General features: G+C 36.7%; 1 protein-coding gene across 8 annotated transcripts in view; it reads left to right on the forward strand.

Moving 5' to 3' along the window:
* The window catches only part of LOC109419762 (trafficking kinesin-binding protein milt), a 278035-nt gene that overhangs the window by 172237 nt on the left and 82754 nt on the right, over positions 1 to 23044 (forward strand). Inside the window, exon 1 of one of the 8 annotated variants that reach the window (XM_062850141.1) lies at positions 8559 to 9708. The exons of the other annotated variants lie outside the window; for them this stretch is intronic. Coding sequence (XP_062706125.1) covers positions 9108 to 9708 — 601 coding nt within the window. The 5' untranslated portion in view covers positions 8559 to 9107. Of the gene's footprint in view, positions 1 to 8558; positions 9709 to 23044 lie in introns of those variants that run through there. 8 annotated transcript variants of the gene reach the window in all.

Raw genomic sequence — 23044 nt, forward strand, 5'->3', positions numbered from 1 at the left:
GATGATTCGATTCGATTCGGTTTAAGGTGTTATGATCTGTTGGACTTTTTGTGAAGTTCTGGAAAGACAGAATCAATGTGTTTTGGAAAGACTGTTGATGTGTTTGTGTTCTAACGAGAACTTTTACGAAGGACTGTTTGGTTCGAAAAAAGTGATGCAAGTATAGCTATGTACTGCTTGAAAATGTGAAAAGTGACTTGATGTACCTCGTTGGTACAGCAAACATAGGAATCTTCAAAATGGAAAGTGTTAATCTGATCGATACAAAAATGTATCAAACGATTGCCAATATGGAATACTTCGTAACCAGTTGAGTATTGCTTGCTGCTATTGTTCACTAACCTAGTAATTAATAGATTACTAATCTAAATAAAAAAAATACTCAAATTTCAATTATTCGGATGGGCTTTATTAACGAGATAGTATTGCGTCACGTTAAATTTTGTTTATTATTATTATTATTATTATTATATCTTTATTAACAACATCCTCTCGTCCTGGACGAGTTCATCACAAAAGTGTTTGTTGTTTTTAATGATATATCAATTAATGCATTTGATTGAGGCGTTACATACCTTGGGGTATGTTTTACCGATTTGCAAACTTATTGTTATTAGGATTATTAAGGAGATTTTCAGCCCGTAGCTGGTTCATCTCCTTGCAAACATGTTTTAAATTGCTCTTATTTCAAATCCCGAGGTCTTGATAGTTTCATTTTTTTAACTAACTGCATAACTAAATTATAAAACCTTTTATGTTTAATAATTTTTTGAGCTCTGCAACGAAGTTTATTGAAAAAATGTTTTGAAACGTCCTATAATTTTAAAATAATGAATAAACTGTCATACTAGTTAGTTTACAACATGTTATTTATTTGTTTGTTTGACTGATTTGTCTCTATACTTTCAACCCTTGGCTGGTTCGTGTCTCTGTTATTTGTTGTCATTTCTATCAAACTTCCTAAACTCTCGAAAATGGTCGATGCTTTGCTAATATTAGTCTAAAAGTGATCAATTACACACAACATTCGACTGCAATTTTGGCTCATAATTATCCTGCTTAATTTCATAAACAACAACCAATTCGATTCGATTCGATTCCTCTTAGCTAACCTCCTGTGCATAATGACCAAATCACACTTTTGTTTACCAACAATTTTGCAATACAACCGTGTGCGCGCATAATGCGATCCCCCTCATCGCATCGCGTTGCATATGATGGTTGCTGATGATGATGGAGGAGAGCTTAACCACCAAAACAAAATTTTACTTTCATTCCCCGAAAAACTCACGTACGTATGGCGCGGGGTGGGCGATGATGTGAGCAATGAACATAGAGGAGACCCCGCGGATGGTTCCCATTATCTAATTATTTGTTGATGCTTCTTGTTTTGTTTTTCATTTTTATTTCCATTGTGTGTGCAGTTTTCTTCCCGTGGATTCTTCCCCAGCCACAAAGTTTTGGGGATTCGTTTCATCAATCAAGACATCTGGTAATAGCATCTAGCCAAGTGCACTGCCAGATATAGGCATTTATTTTTTGTCTGTTTTGTTTTACTGTTTTGTTCGTATTCTTCTAAGATGTTTCTTTTACTCTTACGTGTTTCAATTTACCTTTGCCATATGATGTTACTTAGCGAAAAATTTCCAGAGTTTTTCTAGTTTCGTTTGAGTTACCACAGTCTTGATCAGTTGCATTTTCTAAGAAGTAATATGGAATTAACGCACTGTTATGTTTCGAATTTGAGCCTGGCACTTATATAGAGCAAGTGTGCCTTCAATTTGAGATTAATGCAGTAGCCTCAATTAAGTAGTGCATTTGTATCCGTCAGAATGCCTTAGACAATTTCGACAGAATGCTGCAGAGGGTTCCGTCGAAATACTGCAGAGGATTCCGTAGGAATCAATCATGCAATAGACATAAGGATTACGTTGCAATGCTGCACAGGATTCCGTAGGAGTCATGAAAAGGATTTTGTTAGAACCTTGCAAAAAATTACATTAGAATCATTCAGACAACCACTAAAAACCTGCATAAAATGCCTTCAGAACCTTACAGAGAATTCGATCTGAATTCTACAGAGGATTCCGTCAGATCCAACTGATAGTTTCAACAGAATCCTGCAAAAGATTCCGTCAAAACACTGCAGAGGATTACGTCAATAAGCTGCATAGAATTCAGACAAAATTATGTAGAGGGTTCCATTAGGACACTGCCGATGATTCCGTTTCAATCATGCACAGGATTTCAATAGAATATACAAAGGATTTTGTCAAAATCCTATATTTAATATGACCAGAATACACGGCTACGGCTTCCTTCAGTATGGTGTAGACGTTAGACGTCAGAATGCTCTGAAAAGTTCACTCCAGATTACTCCATTGCAATCCTGTAGTAGATTCCGCCAGAATACTGTAAGGAACTGTTTGAATCATGCAGAGGATTGCAATTTAACGCTGCGAAAAATTTCCTAGAATTTTGCAGATTAGAACCCGGTAGACAACACACACGAGACGCGGCATGAGACAATACATAACTTACACTTATCGTTCTAACAATCGTCAAGAAAAGATTAAAATTACCTTCACGATCTACAGAACTGTAGAAAATTCTGTCAAAAATCTGGATTCCTTCAGAAAGTTACAGTGAATTCCGTCACAATCCTGCAGAGAATTATGTTAAAATAATGCAGAAAAAAATGCTTTAGAATTTTGCATTGAACTCTGTAAGGGTCCCTCGAGGGATTCCGTCTCAATCCTAGGAAGGAGTTTGGCAGCATACTACAGAGCATTCTAGTCTAGTCTAGTCTAGTCTAGTCTACACTTACACATCCATCACTTGAAAGAATCCTGGAAAATGATAGAATCGACTATTTCTATCATTTTTCTTGTCATTATCAAGATTTGTAACGCATCGAAGATGTTTTACAAGCATTGAAGTGGCCAGGCGTACTGTTTATTGAATACAATTGAACAAAACCATTGAACAGTGATATCTCGTCATCCGATCCGTTGTATTATGGATGTAAAAAAAATCATTGGAAGTGACGTTGCTAAGAAAGTTAATGTCACTCCACAGAAGCCCGTTGTCTTGGGAATTTCGGCCTAATGTCCTTGCTCGAAAGCCTAGGTTTAAGCGTCATTACTCGCCCTCTGTAATGAGAAGACAAAAAATGTAGCGATCCCTTTCCCGGCAGCAGTTTCCTGAATTATAAATAACATCTTTCGATATTTAAAATACATTGCCAGCAATGAACAATCTCACCTATTTCCAACGTTCCAGACAAACAGTGAGAAGACAACGCACTCCGATACAGTTTTTGAATAATCGCTCCATTGCTAGTCGGTCACTTCTCCTTATCTTGTTTGTCAGCCTTGATGTCTGCAATTTCACATCCAAATCAATTGCACTTGATTCAAATAATGTTTCGGCAAATTCAATTCACGATTTTCAACTTTTCGCTTTCTTTAGCGAAATAGTTTCTGGCAGAATAGCATAGGTCAGAATCATGCTGTCAATGCCGCCAAAAGCTGTTGATAATATCTTCAGATAACAACAGAATTATGCTAACAAGCCCAGGTTAATCATCAACAGATTTACGTCAGAATTACGCAGAAGATTCAGCTAACCTAATGTTTCTAAAATCATACTGAGGATCCCTTTAAAATCATGTAGAGTAGATGATTAGTCTAGTGCACAATCATCATCTTAACACAAAAAGGCCTCGACGTATACATTTTCCTTTTTTCCTGCATCAACGCTATAGCCGCCCGTCTCTATGCTGCTAACAAACAGGTTGCATTGATACGATGGCAACTCAGAACGCATGGACACGATGGTTACTCCAACCACGTTTTTCTTTTCTTTTTAATCTCATTAGCAGTCCAATGCATGTTACCGTCGCTCCGACGCAGAAATTATGACACTCTGCTAAATTTGATCCGGATAGTGTATCATCGTTTTTTTTTTCTTCTTTATTAGGGTGATTTTTAGCGCAGATGGCTAGTTCATCAACACATGGTGATCATCATGTCTTTCATCAAAAGTAGACGATCGCTGCTATTGGATGTTGTTGATACGGCCTTGAACGAGTGTTAGTTTGATTTGTTTTGTCGTTCGTATTCGTGTTGATGGTCGCTGTTTGTCATTTAAAGTGAGGTCCACAGAAAGTATCGCTAGGCATTTACCAGCCTGCAATTGTACAACCCTGTAGATTACTTCATCATAATCTTACAATGTATACTACAGTGGGTCAACGTTGTACACATGGGGAAAGTTAAAATTAGATCGCATCAACCCGGAACAAAGCTTTTTAAATCTATATTAGCGTCCAAAACAACTGTGCAAAATATGGAAGCGATTGGTTGCGTCCCCGTATTCTGCATTGCGATTGAAATTTGTATGGAATTTAGTATACGAAAACGTACTTTTTTTGAATTTTACTAATAAGTTGATTTTTTTTCTAACTTATAACGTAGAAGTGTAGCGTAGGATATGCCGAAAAGCTTTGTTCCGACCCAGTCTAATGTATACTAACAGAATACTAACGTCTGAATTCCTTTAAAAAATTGGCAATGGATTCCTTCAGAATACTGCTATGGATTCTGAGAGAATTCTGCAGAAAGGTTTTATCAAAATGCTGCACACAGATGTTCCAGAATGCATCATAGGATTCCGTTAGAAACCTTCTGTGTATTCCAACAGATCCCTGCAGTTAATTGCTTTAAAATTCTGTTTATTGGATAGATTTCTTCAGAATCATGCTGAAGATTTCATAATAATCCTGCAAAACAAATCTCCGTCATGGATTTTATCAGAATACTGACAATCTCAGAATCGTAGTGAGGATTTCCTTGGAACCCATAGAGAATGCCGTGAGTCGTCATGAGAATTATGATGAATTTTCTGGGATCCTGTTGCGACTGATTTTGCTGTCAAAAGGTGATATTAAAAAATCCATTTGAAATTGATTTTAGGTAAAAAAAATCAAAAAATCTGAAAATAATGAGTATTTCTCAGAAAAAAAGGTGAACTTTTGTAGAAAATTGAGAAACCTTTTTTTACAAAATTTAAAAAAAAAACAATTTGTCCCAGGTCTCTTAAGGTACATGGATTTCTTCTGGAAACGATTATATTTTTTCAAATTCTGCAAAAGCTATTTCTATAAATAACTTCATAAATTCATCAATTCACACGCAGTTTTCTTAGCCAATCCCATTGAAATATTCTTAAAAATGTGCAATTATGTTACTAAAACATTCACTGACTACACTTTTTAGTAGAGCTCAAGGTAGAGCTCATAGTCTAACTCTCAATGGAATCCGTGAAGATTTTTTTTAATGTTTACTTCAACAAATTTGTGTAGGAGATTTTGAATATTTTTCCATGGAAATTCCTGAAACAATGCCTTGCCGAATGTTTGAAGTTCTAAGGGTAACTTTCAGAAAAAATAATTGATATTATTGTTTTAGGGAATTTGTGGTAGAGCATGTGTAGAACTTATTAAATTTAATATATTATATTTTTAGAACCGTTTTTGATACAATATACCAAAGTTTGGAAAACTGTGCCTGAGTTCTTGGAAAAAAAAAAATGCTTGAGGAATCGTTAGTTACATCTTAGAACTGCACAAAAAAAACCCTTTGAAGAACTTCAGAAATATGTTTTTGAATGCCTCTCAAATTTGACAAGAAATGCTATGGAAAAATTTCAAGCTTTTTCGACAATATATGACAACTATTGCTTAGAAAATTTTGAGAATTTGGATATAAATATCTAAATATTTTTGAAGGTTTTCTATCTAAAATTCCATATAGGATTTCGTCTCAAGTCTTCATAAATTCCCTTAAAATTCGAAAATAAATTGGTGAAAATTGTATACTATAGACTGTTTCAGAAATTATAAATACACTTTGTTTATTAAATTATATGAACTGTTCTAATGATTTCTGCCAACTTCTTTCAGAGTATAGCATATTTTACTGCATATTTTTATATTTCCTTTCAATTGTCTTGATATTTTAAAGAACAGTCGAGTTTTCTAACAAATAACTTAATTTTTCAAATTTACATTTGCACAAAGGTGTTTTTTAATGATTTCAACATTATTTATCACTAAATACCACAAAAATGTCTAAATTTTTATCACATTCGCTTTCTCAACAAGTTGTCTAAGGATTGCCTTGATCAAAATATGGGAAAAATCGATAAAGGCATTTCCACAACATTTTTTCGCAGATCAATATTTTTATTTTTTTTAGGGTTTTCTACGGAACATAAGAACTACCACACAGTTTCTTAGCTTTCCTAAACGTATTTAATCTAAACAAACTTATTTTTTCAGCTCATTCGATCCTTCAGATGGCAAAGCTTGTCATACCATAAAAACGAATGCAATAAGCAGTAATTAAGATATTCGTTTGCTTAACGTGTGTTGCTGCTGGTCTTGTTGAGAAATTTGAAACAAAAAAAAATGTATTGAGAAGGTCCGTAATGGTGGTTCTTGATCAAATATTCCAGTAAAAATGACTCTTACCGATCGAGAAATATCTTTTATTATCGATACAGCAATTTGTATTGTGTTTGGAAATTCAATATTTTATTTGTGAGATTTTTTTATTTCTACTATGCTACATTTTCTTACCACTTTGTGCAACTTCAAATTTTAATCATCTAGTTTACAGAGCCCTATTTTTTAACTTTTACCAGAAACATCAACATAATTGGTATTATTTGCTTCGTTAGCATGTTTACTATAAGAGCAAGAAGAAACTTTTTTGGATATTGTGCTCAAATTGAAATGGTAGTGATTCGTTAGTGTATTTATAATTTCTGAAACAGTCTATATCCTTAATTTTGCCCAAAAATAAATTATATCCAAAAAATTCAACTTAAGATTTATTCGAAGGTTTTTTTAATTCTATTTGAAATTCTTCTAGTAATTTGGTTTAGCTCCAGTTTCTCTTCTTTCTGTATTCAAGTTCAAATTTTGAACTCTGCTCAATTAATGAATATGAGAATTTGCTTCCGGAATTATTTTCAAGAAACCTGGAAAAACAAGGAATTTTATTTTTGTAAACGAGTAGCCACCCTGTTAAAATAACCGCAATAAATGTGAAAAAAAAACTGATGTGGCGATCTTGTACTTAAAAGCGTTTACCTAGCCATTTTCTAAGCCATTTTTCTAAAAACTTATGCAAGACCTTCTTAAAATGCAAAATGTTACAAAGAGTTCTTGTGAGAATTTTTGGTAATTTATTTTATATAACACAATAACTTCAAGATGAATACTGTAGATCAATAGCACAAGTTTACAAAATAAAACGAAAGTCGAAACGAAAATTTTTGAAGTATAATTTAGCACTGATTTCGGAACCGTGCTTCAAAAAATTTTAAGTAGAGCAGTTTTTGAGTTTTAGCTCAATATTGAGTTTTACAACTTTTAAAAATATGAAATTTATCAAATTTCAAATATCTTGCGTTTTGTTCAACCAATTTCAAATCTTTTTCCATAAATTAAAAGCTAAATACAATACCGTTCGATCATCTGAATGCAGGTTTTGCGTCAGATTGATGAAATTCAAGATATTGGCGAGCTTTAGGGACGATCTCCTTAAATTTTAGCCAAATTTCTAAAAATATATGAAGAAATGTATTTTTTTCAATAAGAAAAAAACAATCTAAAAATTCTTTCTCAACTTTCATTTGACATATCATATGTAGGCAAGTTACAGTAAAAAAATCAGCTCAATCGGAGCATTGATTAAGGAGAATGAGATGTGTAAAGTGAGCGACGTTGCTTTAAAATAGAACAAAAATCGATTTCAAATCATCAAACTTGTATGGAAAGTCGAAAAAAATTCCGCTCTACTGTATTTTTTTTCCTTCGCGTTTTCGAACTCAGGGCATGATTCTACACCAAAAATGATCATCAGCTTACCGAGTTCAAAAATGCTGTAAACTAGTGTAGTTTTAGAGTTCCAAAATCTGCTGTGTACGATCATGTTCCAAAGCGTAAATTTACTGGTCATGATATGTAATTTCATGGATCACATAACTTTACTTCTATCTCAATTTATGTAGTTATGACTCTTTGGGAAATTTATTTTGAAAAACTTTTGAATAATATTCTGAACTGTTTACTATAGTATAGGATAACTACTTATTACTCGAATTTTGTATTTAACCCTTATGTGGCCGACAGGGTACCCAGCGCCCATTTAAAAAGCATGGTGTAGAAAAAAGCAAAAAGTTTGTCGGACACATAACGGTTAAACACAACAAAATATACTAAACAGAATTTCAAATTCTATATTCAGAATTCAAATGTATGCACAAGGAAGACAATGTATCTACTTTAACAATAATGTTTTGTTTTTTCCCTTTTTTTAATTTCTATATTTAGTATTTTTTTTATCGAAATTGTGGCATTACATCAAATCAGAAATCAAAAAAAAAAAGTTTCTCAACCAAAGTGATCCAAGTTTCTGCTCAACCTGGCATGTTCGAAACTCGAAACAGTACAGTATGCGTGCATCTATTGGAACTCAAAGTTTTTTTGCCGCTCACATTTGCTCCAGTTTGAATTGTAGCCCAACAGGTGTGAAATTGCTACTGCGCTTTTGACTGCGCCATCCCCCTTCGAGGAAGATCTGCGCAGGCTGTATGCAAATTACTTTCATATACCAGTGTACCCAGTAGTAGAGTGCCTCGTACTCGATGAAGACCACGGAGAGAGAAAAGTGCTACGCGTCGACGTCGCGCGGGAGTGATGATGAAATCTAAACGCCCCAACCACTTGACGGCGCCGATCGGGGGTTACTGTGGCGGCGGCAACCATCAGTAGGTACATCGTAAATTATAGCCCTGCTAACTACTAATGATGGCTCACAGCGTCGTCGTCGTGGCGGTACTTTACGCGCGCGTTTAGTTATGATAGAGTGTCGGTTCCCTCTGCCCAAAGTGCCTTTTGACTGTTAACTGCTGCCCTGCCTGCCTGCCTGCCGGTGAGAGAACGTTACGCACAAACAAATTGTATGGCTCTATTACGACAACGAAGACTTTGACGACGACGACGACGATAGCGCAACGCCTGTTGAGACGAAGTCATGAGTAACTCGGTTTCATCCAACAACGGCCAGGAGATCGATAAATCTTCGTCTCCACCGTCCGAAGAATACGAGGTTTTCGATTACGAAGAAGTTGACGAAAACTTCCCGTATCAAAGAATTTCGTCCCTAGCCGAGGATGACGAAGATGACTACGAACCGGAAGATGGCTGTGGAACCCCCTTGAATCTCGAACTTGCCCAGCTGCTCAACCAAGGGATCGTATCGAAGACGAAAGCGAACTTTGGTATTTCGAAAAACATCGAAACCTTAGAGAAAAGTACAATCGAACTGTCCCATTCAAGCGGGAGTCCTCGACGACGGCCTCATAACCTAGCGAACGTATCGACTTACCAACCCAGCCCGGATTTGTTTCTGCGTCGAACGGACGACGGCGATGAAGATGCCGATGAGGATGTTGACTTTGTTAGAATTAAGGCCGATTCCCGACAGCCCTCGGAAACGGTGTTCGAGAATGGATCCGGTGATCCTTCACCGCTGTGCGGCGTCGGCGGTGGAGGTGGTGCCTTTAGGTTCGTGGAGCCTACCACGTCGTACCATTCGGCCTACGGATTCGACACCGAACGGATGATGTTTGAAGGTATTCCGTAGTGGCGCTGTAGTAGTGATGCGGCGCTGTTTATGATTTTCGCTTTTTGGTAGTTGTTTTTTTAGGTTTATGTGTCAAACTCAACTGTAAAAATTCAGCAAATCACACGCTTTGTAGTTTCCTTGCACTGCAAAAATAGGTTGTGAATGAAGTGAAAATAGTAAGGCAGCCTACATAAATGTTTTAATAATATTTGAGTGGCAGAACTGCGTTTTTGTTTTTGGAAAACATACCATGCTGAGTTGCATGTTAGTACTTCCAGGTTTTTTTTTTCAAAAAACTTTTTAAAAGACAATTACTCCGTCTTCGGTCACAGTAATGTTCAGTCTGTGCACATTACTAACATAAGACAACGGACAGCACACAACACTCACTGGTCCAGTGGAGAATTTTCCGTTTGACGAAAAAATTTCCTCGTTTGGAGTGGACTCCGAGGCTTTTTCCGCTTTTGACGGATTTTCCATAAATGTCTAACAAAACTTTAGAACAATATTTAACAATACCTTTATGTCTTAAACTTTTGCCTTTGTTTTTTTATTCAAGAATTTCTCTCGCAACGCCCATAATAAGAGCATTCAATAAAACAAAGTGCAGACCTTCGGTACGATTTACTGAAAGAACTCGTACTGAAAATTAGCAACTCTGCTGAAATTTAGCAACGCTTTGACGAAAATTTAGTAATTTGTTTTACTCATTTTCATTACTTGAAACCATTGGTACGAAGTTGAATTACTGGCGAATATCTAGTCAAATATGTAGGTAGATGATCTTGTCGATTCTAGTCGATTCTAGATTCTATCGATGGTTTACACGCATTATGTACATTGACTTTCCGAACATGTTTTCTAGAATTTTTGGGGTATTTAATCTCAGAAAGAAAAATTAGACGGATTCGTACAAAGTACCGGTGAAGCTCATGAATTCCCGAAAAAAATCCTGGAAAACATTTGCAAAGAATTTTGGTAGAAGCCTTGGATGACTTTTTAGCTAAACGACAAATTTACCCGGTTTTGGAAGATGTTTTTACAGAAATTGAACAAACTCCACGGAAGTTATTCTAGCAAACGTTTTGTACATTTCTCGTAAATGTATAGCAGACTATTGATAATGACTTCAAGGAAATATTGTGTTTGAAATTCCTCATGGATTTTTTCGGGAGCTTTTAAAGTTCTCTATTTAGATCTGGCGCAAAATAGCTCTGCACAAAACATGTCTTATGTCTTCAGAAATGGCTGCAGTAATGCTTTCGAAAATTGTTTCTGAAAAAGTTTTTTTTTTATCTGTATTAACGAGGTTTTTAGCCCTAGGCTAGTTCATCTCGGGACCCACGCTTTACTTCCCTTCCGAAGGAAGAACTCACATTTTGCGAGTTTATCGGGAGTGGGATTCGATCTTATGTCCTCGACATGACGACACCAGGTCCACTCCGCTTCTTAAAAAGTTATTGTTTCTTCCAAATAATCATGTAATTTTTGTTATGTTTTCACCCGCAGTGCTATTCATTTTCGAAATTTAGTCAAAAGTTTCTAAAAATTGACGTATAAACATCCAGAACCACCTTCAAGAATTTCACCAAAGATTTGCGGTACACGACTGTCATATAGGGTGTCCCAGAAAATATGGGCACAACTTTGTATAGCGATAATGGAAGCATTTTCTTTACAGACAACCATTTTTATATTTTTATTCAAAGTATTTTCATTGATAACTGTAAAGAGTTTATACATTGAAAAGGGTTTTTGTATGCAGAATGTTTTAATTGAAAGAATATTTTTTTAAACTCCTGCACAAACTAGGGTCATTTGCCAATTGTTGCACGGCTAAAAATTCGCCAATTGTTGCACACCTCATAAGAATAACATGGAGTGTGCAACAATTGGAAAATTACCCTACTTACTCAAATTCGAAACATTTTTTTTCGAATTCATGGTATGGTATATTCGATGGTTGATTGATTTTTTTTATAGAAATATGTTCTTCCGTACGCACAGGGTATTCCATAATTTTGAGATAATGGAGAAATTCGCCTTTTCTATTTCTGGATAAGACATGCCCACAGACATTCGAGTTTTAAAACATGTTTTAACATGTTATTAAATTTTTATTTTTATTTTTAAATTATATTTTAGTTTTCTGCAGGCTGCGATATATATTCAGATGATTGTTTTCAACTATTAGAATGTTGAGTTTTCAAAGATATCGATTTTAATGATTGAATTCATTTTTCAGGTTCAAAAGTATATGTTTTCAATTCAAACTAAGGGTTGTGTAGATACGCATGTAGAAATACACGGATATATTTATTTGAAATTTATATCATGCTCAATTTCATGCGTAGAAAACAATTTAGTAAGCGATGTTATTGCAAAATATAGCAAGTTGTGCAGAAGCTTCAAAAGTACTTTTAGGAAATGTTTTACCGCATTCCAACGAAGTCTGAAATGCATATTTTAATAATTGGCATTTGATGTTAATATATTAAGGCAGGATATGTATAGAAATGAAGTTTGTTTATACAACCCAATAATTCTTGAAATTCTTCTAAAATGAACACTTGCACGTACTATTATGTCGAACATTTGTCGTATGCTGTTTTAGTTGCATGGTAGTCATGGAATTGGAAACTAGTGAACAAAATGGATTAACGTAAGAAAACACGATTTTTTCATTGATTGTGTTATCACTATTTTACCGATATCTCAACTTATGAAGGAGATAGCTCAAAACTGTATTCGGCCGAAATAATCTACACAAAATTTGCTGTAAATAAGGAAATTGCGAATCGCAAGAAAAATTTCAAAATCCTAATAAACTGAGCAATTTTGAAAATTTTGGTAAAAATCGTGATTTTTTGATATTTTAACCTTTGAAATAAACTTTGATTTAGGTCATCCTTCAAACTTGGTTGCGGGACCCAGAACTATGGTTTACTGAGATAGATGACTTTTTTTTTTCTTTTATTTTTAATCTCATATTAGCATATTTTTGGTAAAAATACCAAAAATCGTCAATTTTTCATAAAATCGATACGTACAATCTCAAAATACTTTTTGATTAAGTTTTCGTGAATGGAACTTCTAAGACCCTAATTTATCATTCTAAAGGTGAGCAAGTTAACTTTTTGACACTTTTTCTATTTTGGGACATCTTATTATGCATCCATTCCCAAATGACAGAGCTGCAAAAATGTACCCCTACTTTCTGGGACACCCTATAGGGTAAACGCTCCCTTAGTGGCGGTAGTACCAATAGTGGTGGTAGTGGAAATATAGCTCTATTTCTACGAAAAAGCTCGCAAATGACATTTTCAATAGATACATTTTACTTAATTATGATATTAATTCAGGTTTGTGTTCAAGAATTGTCGAAAAACCTATTAGAATAAATTATTTTCTTAAAATTTGTTGCTCCTTTGTACCTATAGCGGTGGTAGTGTTCCTATAGTAGTGAGTCAGATAAAAAAAATTAATGGGTTGCGCCACTATAGGAACCTTGCATTGGAAAAAAAACTGAAAGAATGGTTTTTACATTTTTCCTAGAATGTATAAATAAAAAGCTATCGCTAACCTTTTTCAGATTTTTTTTTACTACAAAGAGCTGCTAATAGCATCACTATTGGTACGTTTACCTTAGTAGGTGCTGAGCAGGTATGGAAAATGTCATATAAAATGTCAAGACATTTTTCATGTCCATCATTTGCTGCGCGAATTCCCGTCCGTTAGCGTCGACAATCTATCAAACTGGTTAGTTATTGAAAAATAATGATGCCGTCGAATAACATTTTTACTAGGGATGAAATTGATCAATCACCAAATGACATCTTCATGACATTTCATCGCTGGCTCTGAGATTCACTGATTTTCGATAAACTCAAAGTATAGCGATACAGATTGAAAATAGGCATAGGCATTTCAGGGATGGGATCATTCATTTGCAAAGAGTTACATTCACTTGATACTATCTCAGTTCAGAAGCATTCTATCAAAAAACTATGTATAGATGAATTGCATCTTGTTCGCCAAAAAGCACACCCATACCAATCTCGTGAACGAACTGTGAAGGCAACTCTCCACGCGGTGAATTAAATTACATTCACGCCGTGGAGAGTTGCGTTAAATGCCTTCTGTTGGCTTTATTATTGACGCTACGCTAGTAAATTGTTCAACAAAGTTTCAGGTAAAACAAAAAATTAAAAAAAAATTGCTCCATACATTAGTTTTTGCTACGAAGTTTCTGAAGCGAGTTATTCGCAAGTGAATGTAAATGATTGCAAATGAATGATCCCATCCTCGGGCATTATATGATATTCTGAATCAATAAACTCGAATGTGTACCTATTGGTTCAATAATGAAACTTTAGAATATTTACTTCCAAATGCATAATTGTTCACCTTGCTTTTTTATCAAAGCCATCATATTCTTCGATGCTGAAGGTGGTGAGTTCGATCCCCGGTCGATCCAGAATCTTTTCGTAATCGAAATTGCCTAGACTTCCTAGGACATAGAGTCTGCCACTCGATATACACATGCAAAATGGTCATTGGCAGAAAAAGCTTTCAGTCAGTGCTGAAAATGTCATTTCGACATATCTAAATTCAACCACCTACATCACATTTCAGAAGCTGAATTGAACCTGAGAATATGGTAAATATCAATTAGCACTTTTCTAAGGTAGCCGTGACATTTACTTTAAATGTTCTAAAATGAGTGGTTTTTCCGTGACTTTCTTGTAGTTGTCTAGCCGCACAAATTTTTCAAATACCATATTTTCAGGTTCAGCGTATAAATGAGATGTAGGTATTGAATATAGATATCTCGAAATGACATTTTCAGCAATGCTCTCAGTTAATAACTGTGGAAGTGCTCATAGGACACAAATCTGAGAAGCAGGCTTTCTTCAGGTGGGGACGTTACGCCAAGAAGAAGAAGATGATCTTAATAGTCTAACTAGCAAAAATAATCAAAAATATATTCTTGGAAAAAAAGATTTTGACAATTTGATGCAAATGGTGACTATCTAAAGACTTAGCTGGAAATAGTTACCAAATCACTAAAAAGAGACTCGGTATCAGGCCAAACAATATTACATCTGAAACCGTTGAAATCATAAAAACCAAGAAAAGTCACAAGCTTTCACCAGCTCCGCGGTGTGAGTTATGTCTTCCGAAAACATAAGCCGGATCAGTTCCAACAATAAATTTCACTAATCATCACTCGTTTACATACTAATTCCTCTCGGAAAATCTCAACACGGCCTCAGCTCTATGTCTTCACAATTCAATTAACTAGGTACATGGGAAATGCGCTGCCGCCACCGCCAAGAAATTGCCCTCAATTTACAAACAAATCGTGAACCCACAACCCAAATCATCCACCTTTCATCGTCCGCCTGATGCCGCCGACGGTCACCGCCGCCAATCAGTAACTGTTGCAGACCACAATAAAGAGTTGTATTGTAGGCCTGATCTTGTGTCCGAGAAATTCTCCACTCCGCCCGCGGGCCCCCTCAAGAGCTCCCGGGGAATTTGAACGGGCCGTAAATATTTTGCTCAGTTTGCCCGGAGAGCAACAACCCATTGTTCGGCGTCGTCGGTGTTGTTGCACTTCAACAGATAGAATGTAAATCAGTTTGGAACATTCAATTTGTGCGCGCGATTTTCGCTCATAAACAGTCTAAGTCGCTCCCTCACTTACCGGGCAACAATGGTGGGGCAAGCTGTGGTCATAGTCAACGAATCGGCGATTTTTGAAATCGATTGTATTTGGCTGGGAAATTGTTGCTACTAATCATGGCAAAGCTACTGCCCTGCTACGGCGGATTTGAGATTTCAGAGGAAAGGGTGAAAATTTCTCCATCCTTCCGCGGCACGATCGTGGCGTGGGAGGTTTTCTTTGTGGGTCCAATCTTGTGGAAGTGACGAAACTCGTTTGCAAATCACGATCCAGTGGTAATGTTCTCTTGTTGGCGAGCAAGCGGCAAACTTTCGGGAACGGTAATTACGAATTTGCCCAGTATTGCCACGTGACCCTTCACCGGTCCCGGTCAATCGAGGGTTAAATTCCGCAACGAAATGGCTGTGCAATTTACCGACAACGTCCACACTCTTCAACGTCGTCGTTTGTTGATGATGATGATTGTTATTAATACGTTAGTTATGTGCGCACTGTGACTAATATGGATGCTGTGCGCACTGCAGTTGTGGTACACCCGCGCAGCGCAGAGTGCCGCCAACGCGGTTTACTGGTTTATCTATCTACGAATCGGTTAACGACACACGAACGGCTGGAAAAAGCTAGATGCGTGTAAATTGTCTCGCCTTTCAGTTGTGCTATATGATTTTCCAAGTGCGCAACCAACCTGTTAAACTCCGTCTTTCGAGATTATATTTTGTTGACAGTGTATGAATAGTATCTTTTAGCTACAGTTAACGTACCTTGTAGCAATTTGATGCGACTTGTAATTAATACCAGTGATTATTGTATACTTAAGGTACGCATTACTCATGACCATGTGGATATTTGATACTCGGAAATAAAACAAAGTTTTTTTGTGTCGATGTGAGAGGAGGAAGCATTTCATTAAGACTTACATGCGGCTGACGACGCTCATTTTTTGTGCAAAGATTTTTGTCTTTCTTAGGGTCGGTTTCTTCACCTCTTCTTAACCGGTAAGCAAGGCTTACTCATATAGTTAAACCTGGCCGAATGCTTAAGCCAGGGTGAAGTAATCGGCCCTTATAGCTCTCGACTGTTGGAAAATTGCGTCAGTCTTGTCTTAGAGTCATATATTGGTCCAAATTGGCGGTTTGGTAACGGACAGAAAGAAAAAAAATTAAATTCCTTATATGCTCTTTGGTCTCCATACTTAAATTAGAACAGAATCAGGTATTTTATTGTTATATTTTTGAGTATCCAAGAGCATTACAGCGTTTGGAATTCTCACAAATTCTCACGAACATTGGATTATCCTCTACGCCAATTTTCAGCCAAAGTCTTGTTTGCGAAATCTCCCGCATGAAAAGGAAAGCGAAGATATACACACCCGATCAAAAGTTTGGGGTCGCCCCCTTAAAAACATGTCAGTTTTTAGGAAGGGGTTATGCCCGAACTTGGCAAGGGGTTCCTACTGTACAAAACAACAGTAATGGGAGGAGTTGAACTTCCAAACCTCTCCCATCGATAATTTCCTGAAAATTTCTTTCTTCAATGAACAATAGAGTCAGAGTTCATTATATTGATATTTTGGACTAATGTTTACCTAAAATCATAGAAGCAATCCGTCAACGATCAACACAGGATATCATCGGGGCTCTCATTAGAGATTCACTGTGAATTCGTACGAATTTAGCCATAAACCAGATGCTGACTTAGTTATGGATTCGCAAAATAATTGTCCAAACATTCCTAAGAATTATAATTTACGTCGGAAAAACACATTAACATTTTTAACTAACTTCGAATTTTACAAGTGCATCCCTTACAACAATTTATTTCTAAAAAGTGCACCGTAAGACAAGAGATCTGAAAACCCCTGACCTAAAAGATTATGAGCTTATGAAGAAAAGTGTACCTACCTGGTTTAGTTTCCGAACAAAGTAATGCAGAACTTTCCGGAGAACTTCAATGAGAAAAATTTCTGTCTATTATTATTTTATTTTTTTTCTATCAAGTTCCTAGTATTTTTAATCTATCGGTCAGTAGATTTTCCGGTGGACGGCTTCAGAGTTCACCAATAAACTACTTTTGGCAGAATTCCTGCAAGTATTTATAAGGGTGTTTCGGATGATGTTCCTGATTAAATGTTTTAATGATTATATGTGTCCATGGAACATTTCCAGAAAAATCTTGGACTCATAAAATTGAACTTGAACTTCTGTAGAACTTGTTTGCAAATGTGTGATCAGTGCAATAAGTATACTGAAAACCGATACAAAGAGACAGGGATGTTGCATATTCCTAAATTTTGTACTAAATGACTCCCTCAGTATTAATGAAAAAAATTGGGAAAAATTTAAAAAAAAGTATTGTGCGGGGATACTATTTTTCTTGTTTTTTAAACTCCTTCCGGAGATTCTTCCTTTCCCTACTGACATTGTTTCAAGATTCGAACTGTTCTTTCCTGGTTTCTTCCTTCAGAATCTTCCGAGATTCCTGAATTTTTACCAATTTCTGCTAGAAGTTTTTCACGGAGATCCTATAGATTTTTTCCAGAAGTTTTTTTTTCGGTATTGTTATTTGGGGGCCGATAAAAGTTTAGCCAAGCCGAAATATCAAAAAAAAAAACGGTAAAACCCGCAAAAGTTTTGCCATTTTTTTCGTCTTTTTTTTTTTGGATTATCGGCTTGGCAAAACTAGTTACGACTTCCCTAAATTTTCTCTAAGTGTTTACCAAAAAAAATTTCGCTGGATTTCTTCCATGATTAATTCCGAGATCTCCACAAAAGTTTCTTAGAAGATATATCGCAGATGCTTTCACAGAATTCTTCCTAAAATTTCTCTCGGGATTCCTCTTCAAGATTTTCTGCGATTTCTTCCAGTGTTTCGCGTGAGAATTCTCCAGAACATCTCCCCGAGATTTCTGCTAGAGTTGCTAAAGGAGTTACTGCTGGGATTCCTACAAATTTTCTGCAAAAGTTCCTCCAAGGTTTTCTTTCTGAATTTCTTCAAAAAAATTCCTAGAGCTTTATGGCTCTAGATTTCTACAGGAGTTTTAGCAAGAATATTTCGTAAAGGTGCTTGTGGGTTTATTTTAAGTTTCACCTGAGATTTCTGTCCGAGTTTCTCCCGGAACTCCTAACAGAAGATTGCTTCCAGCGTTGGCCCATGTCTCACATGGGATGTCTCACAGTGTTTTCAGAGTTTATTTTGGGCTTTCTCCTATTTTTTAGTGCCTTTTGGGATTTCTGTAGGAGCTCTTGGTGATATTTCTCATGGAGCTCTTCCAGTGATTTCTTTCGAAGCTTTTTCAGGCTTTTCATCGTGATTGTTTACTTTATTTCATGCAGTTATCCACATGAGATTTTTTACAGCTTGTACCGTAATTAATCCCAGAGATTTTCTCAAAATCTCTACCGGAAATTGTTCCAAAATATGGCTGCTCGTTTTTGTGATTTCTTCAATAGTATCTCCAGAAGTTCTTGTAAGATAACTTACAAAATTCTTTATAAGAAATTCCCCGAGGATTATCGGAAGTAAACCAGGTTAAATCTTGCTAGAAACCGCTCAAAGATTTGTCCGAAAAGTCGAGAAGTAGTTTCGAAGAAATTCTGAAAAAAACTGGTAAATTTCTAAAAAAAAAATCATGGAGTAATCCCGGCAGGAAACATTTAGGAAATTCAAGCAGGAACCCTATAAACAACTATGGGAAATCCTAGGAGGAACTGCAGGCAAAATCCCACGAGGATATTAAAGAAAAACATCGGAATAGAGAGAAACTCCTGGAAGAACTACTGCACTACCGTGATAGTACCCGTAAAGTTTTTAAGAAGTATTCAGATTTAACTAAAATTTGTGTTTATTTTTAAATTGTAAATTTTCAAAATTCCAACTGGAAAACTCAGAGTATTTTATTTTGTCTATGTCTACTCTGTTTAATCTTAGAATTTAATTAGGTTAGGGTGGTGCTCCGAATCCAGTTTATCTTCCTATTCCGCAGAATCCTAACTTGTTCTGTGACTTAGTTGGTTAAAGCGCCGGACTAGCGATACGGAGTCGAGGGTTCGAAGCCCGCCTAAACAAGTGGTATTTTTTACAAATTCCTTCAAATACTTAAAGTTTTAACGTCTAGTTAATGAGCATTTTACATATTTTGTTTTAATTTAGCTTCGTTCCGCGAAGACCGTTTGGGCCCATGAGAGGACATACAAGTCTCTGCGGCATTGTCATCCCTCCTAATACAGTTGAGACCAAAACGCCGCCCTGCTAATCCACATAAAATGGAATCAATTCATCCACAATGCACTAGGACGGTTCAATATGTGTAAAACTGGTCACATTTGGCCATCTTCAATCGTCAATCTTGGTAACTCTTAATAATTGTGTAATACTGTACCACCTATGTATCAATTCTTGCAACGTGCTTAGTGCCAATACTAAACCCAATCGATTAAAGAAACGGCAAGTCGTGTGCAAATGGCAACTTCAATCTCAGTGCTTCCTGTATCACCACAAGGACAGGTACCCAGCAAGCAAAAGTAAAAGTACTTGTGAATTGCTCAGATAGTTATTCGAGTTAAGATTAGATCAATTGTGCGCCATAAGGGACTTGTGGTGGATTGGTTCAAACGTTCTCCAATCGACAATCCCATATATCTTGGTAGCTTTCGTAACGTGACTGTAGGTAGGTTATCTTCGTGCTATGTCTAAACCCTCTCTATAGTATTGATTTACGACACGTCTTACCACTAATACCGAGCATGTGTGGATGGCTTTAGTTGGTCAAACACAATGATGCTTAGAGCGACTTTCGACCCCTTAAGTAATTGGATTCTGCTATCTACTGCGGTTGATCGGTGATAACTTAAAACATGTCTTTCGATTCTCACTCTGCCGTGTACCTTTCACTGAATAACTTAATAGGTTGCATCAGAAACCTTTGAAGAAAACGAGCAGTCATAAATTACAGCTTCATTACCGTGTAAACGATCCACACCGATCAGAATCGTCCCCGATTTTCCCATGCAATCGCAACCTTATGCAACTTCCACGCCTTCTTCCTTCTCTGGAAAGAAGCCCTTCTCACAGTCACAAGGGAGGAATAGCACCAAGTTCCAACCAAACTGACTAACCTTATTATGATGTATCGACCGCGAGGCGCTGATCATCTAACTAAGATGATTCGGATGGGCACACTACTGTCGGAGGACAGGAAAACGTAATCACGGAGAAACCCTATGATCAGATATTCCATCGCCCGACTGAGGGGCTTCTTCTATTTTAAACCGTATCTGCCAGTTGGCGATGGAAGAACTAGTGCAATACCTACTACGTGAATAGCTATAGAAAAGCGGGTAGAGTGGTTGGATCAACCTTAAAATTCGATAGTCGATTACATCGATATTTGGGCTACGACCTAATGGGTACTGCAGAACATCAGGCTGGGCAGCAATATCAATGAAGGTCAGTGCAACAGTGACGTTCGTCGGGATTTTGTTTGTAATTGTTCCGAAATTACCCACCATTCACTATTAGATAACAAGTTTTAAATTTCAAACGGCAAACAATGCGTGATGTCAATCAATTTCTTTCTGGTTGCATCCTCCAATGTCAATGCCTCATGAAACTCAGTTCGCCTGCAGCAAATCGTCTAGCAAGAAACATTTCATACAATGTTCACATTCCGTCCGAAAACGATCCATGCCGAAACGATAAACATTGGACAGCGCATCATCATCCCATTAATCCTCAGCCGCTGCGTTGTCGGCCGACGACGTAGAGAAAATTGATTGATTTGCAGTATTGAAGAGGCGCAAAAATTCCCCAAGACAGCTATCGGTCATCGTCGTCGTCGTCTTCGTCGTCACCTTTGGTGGTGGTGTGCCTTACACCCGATCGGTCGAACATTCAAGCGGAGAAAACACGAATAAACGATCAATTTGTCATGTAATTTCTACCCAGGTTTAGACCCTCTAAGTCGTCGTCGTCACGCGTCGGTCGGTGATGCGATGCTGAAAGGCGTATACCTACAATTCAGTTGTATTCAAAAGCCGAGAGACGTCAAACGGTCAACCTGATGGTAGGATGCATCCAATATATTGGCAGGCAGTAAAGTTTGGGGTCAGCAATGCAGTTTTGCCCCCTGCGCCGTCGACGCGACGGGACCGACGATAGATATACCGTACCGTTGCTGGGTTTCGATTGCAACCCGGCCGAGCAAGAGGCGGTTTCCGATATTTCAATAGACTATTGAAGGAAAAGCGGGAAAACGGGTTAGAGGCCGAATGCACATGCATTTCACCACCGGAGAGGGTAGTGGGGTCGGGAGGGCTTAAATGCATTCCTGTCTTCGATCGTAAGGCATGTCGTTACTGCCGTAGGTAATCATTTTCTTTTGCATTTTAAGCTATTGAAAGAGCTGATGGATATTGAAATGATGTTGAGGCGTTCTACTGAGGGTCAACCAACAGTTTTACCTTTCCTCTAGGCATAAGATTGAAGTGTCAAGGCGTGTTTATAATAGCTAAAAGAGGTTCGTGAGGTTCAAATCTTGAGGGCTTGAGACTGACTTGGCAATGTGTTTTCCAACCTAATGTGTCATTGAACTTTCATTGAAATCAATGTTTTTGCATGCATTTTTCTATTCATGTTGACGCAGCAAAGTACGGTATTTGAGCCAGCCAATAGTGGATCCAGTAATTATTTTTAAATTCCCTTACTAAATCAGATTATTCCAACAAACTTCCTCCGGGAGGAAATGGCTCATGTGCCTAGACATAGGCTGCACGTGATGTCCAGTTCTCTATGCTGCCGTAGAATTCCTTACGCTGTTTCTTATGGAAGTTGTTCTACTCCCGAAATAATAAAACAAATAACGTGTTGAATGATTCGCAAATCGATCCAGGTGTTTCAATACGAGCAGTTGATAAAATGGCCCTGAGGATCACTGGCTTAGATAGTGGATTTATGTGATGAAATTTCGCTGAAAAGCGATAATTTGATTGTTTTAATGATTTCGACTATTTCAACACTATTCACAAATGTTCATTATGGGAAGAGTAATGCAGGGAGCACCATAGGATAACAAAAAAACCCAGGGGTGCCCATTATAGATTGCTTTGGACCAGATATCAAATGAATATTTTATGTGAAATATTAGCTGGTTTTGTGCGATTTTTGTCTGCATCATCTTGAATAGATGCTGAACTTGTTATGAATTCATTGGTATATAAGGACTGTATCGGAAATTAACTATAAACGTTCACAATTGCCTGAAAAATAATCTGTTCGAAATAAACAAAACTTTATTTTTGGAGATACTATATAAATCTCTTAAATAAAGAATGGCAGTTCTGATTTTCAAAAAATAATCATTAAACTTGGACTTTTATCTCAAAGATTGCACACATGTTTTTAAAATTTTGGACACCTCCTAAAAATTTAAAATTGCGAATACTGTGGGAAAATATTCAAATTTTGTTTTATTTTTGCGCAAATATATTCTTTACCAGAATGCTCATGATATAGAAAAATTATTTTTATCAAGAAAAATTCCCTCCGGAGTTTAGGGCAATTCTTAAAAATGAAAAAAGGCCATTTTTCGAGGACCACTTTTTTTATGCGTCTTCAAAGAACGATTACGCAAATAAAAAATACATAAAGTTGAAAATTT

The sequence above is a fragment of the Aedes albopictus genome, chromosome 2 (assembly GCF_035046485.1).
Source record: "Aedes albopictus strain Foshan chromosome 2, AalbF5, whole genome shotgun sequence".
Lineage (NCBI taxonomy): Eukaryota > Metazoa > Arthropoda > Insecta > Diptera > Culicidae > Aedes > Aedes albopictus.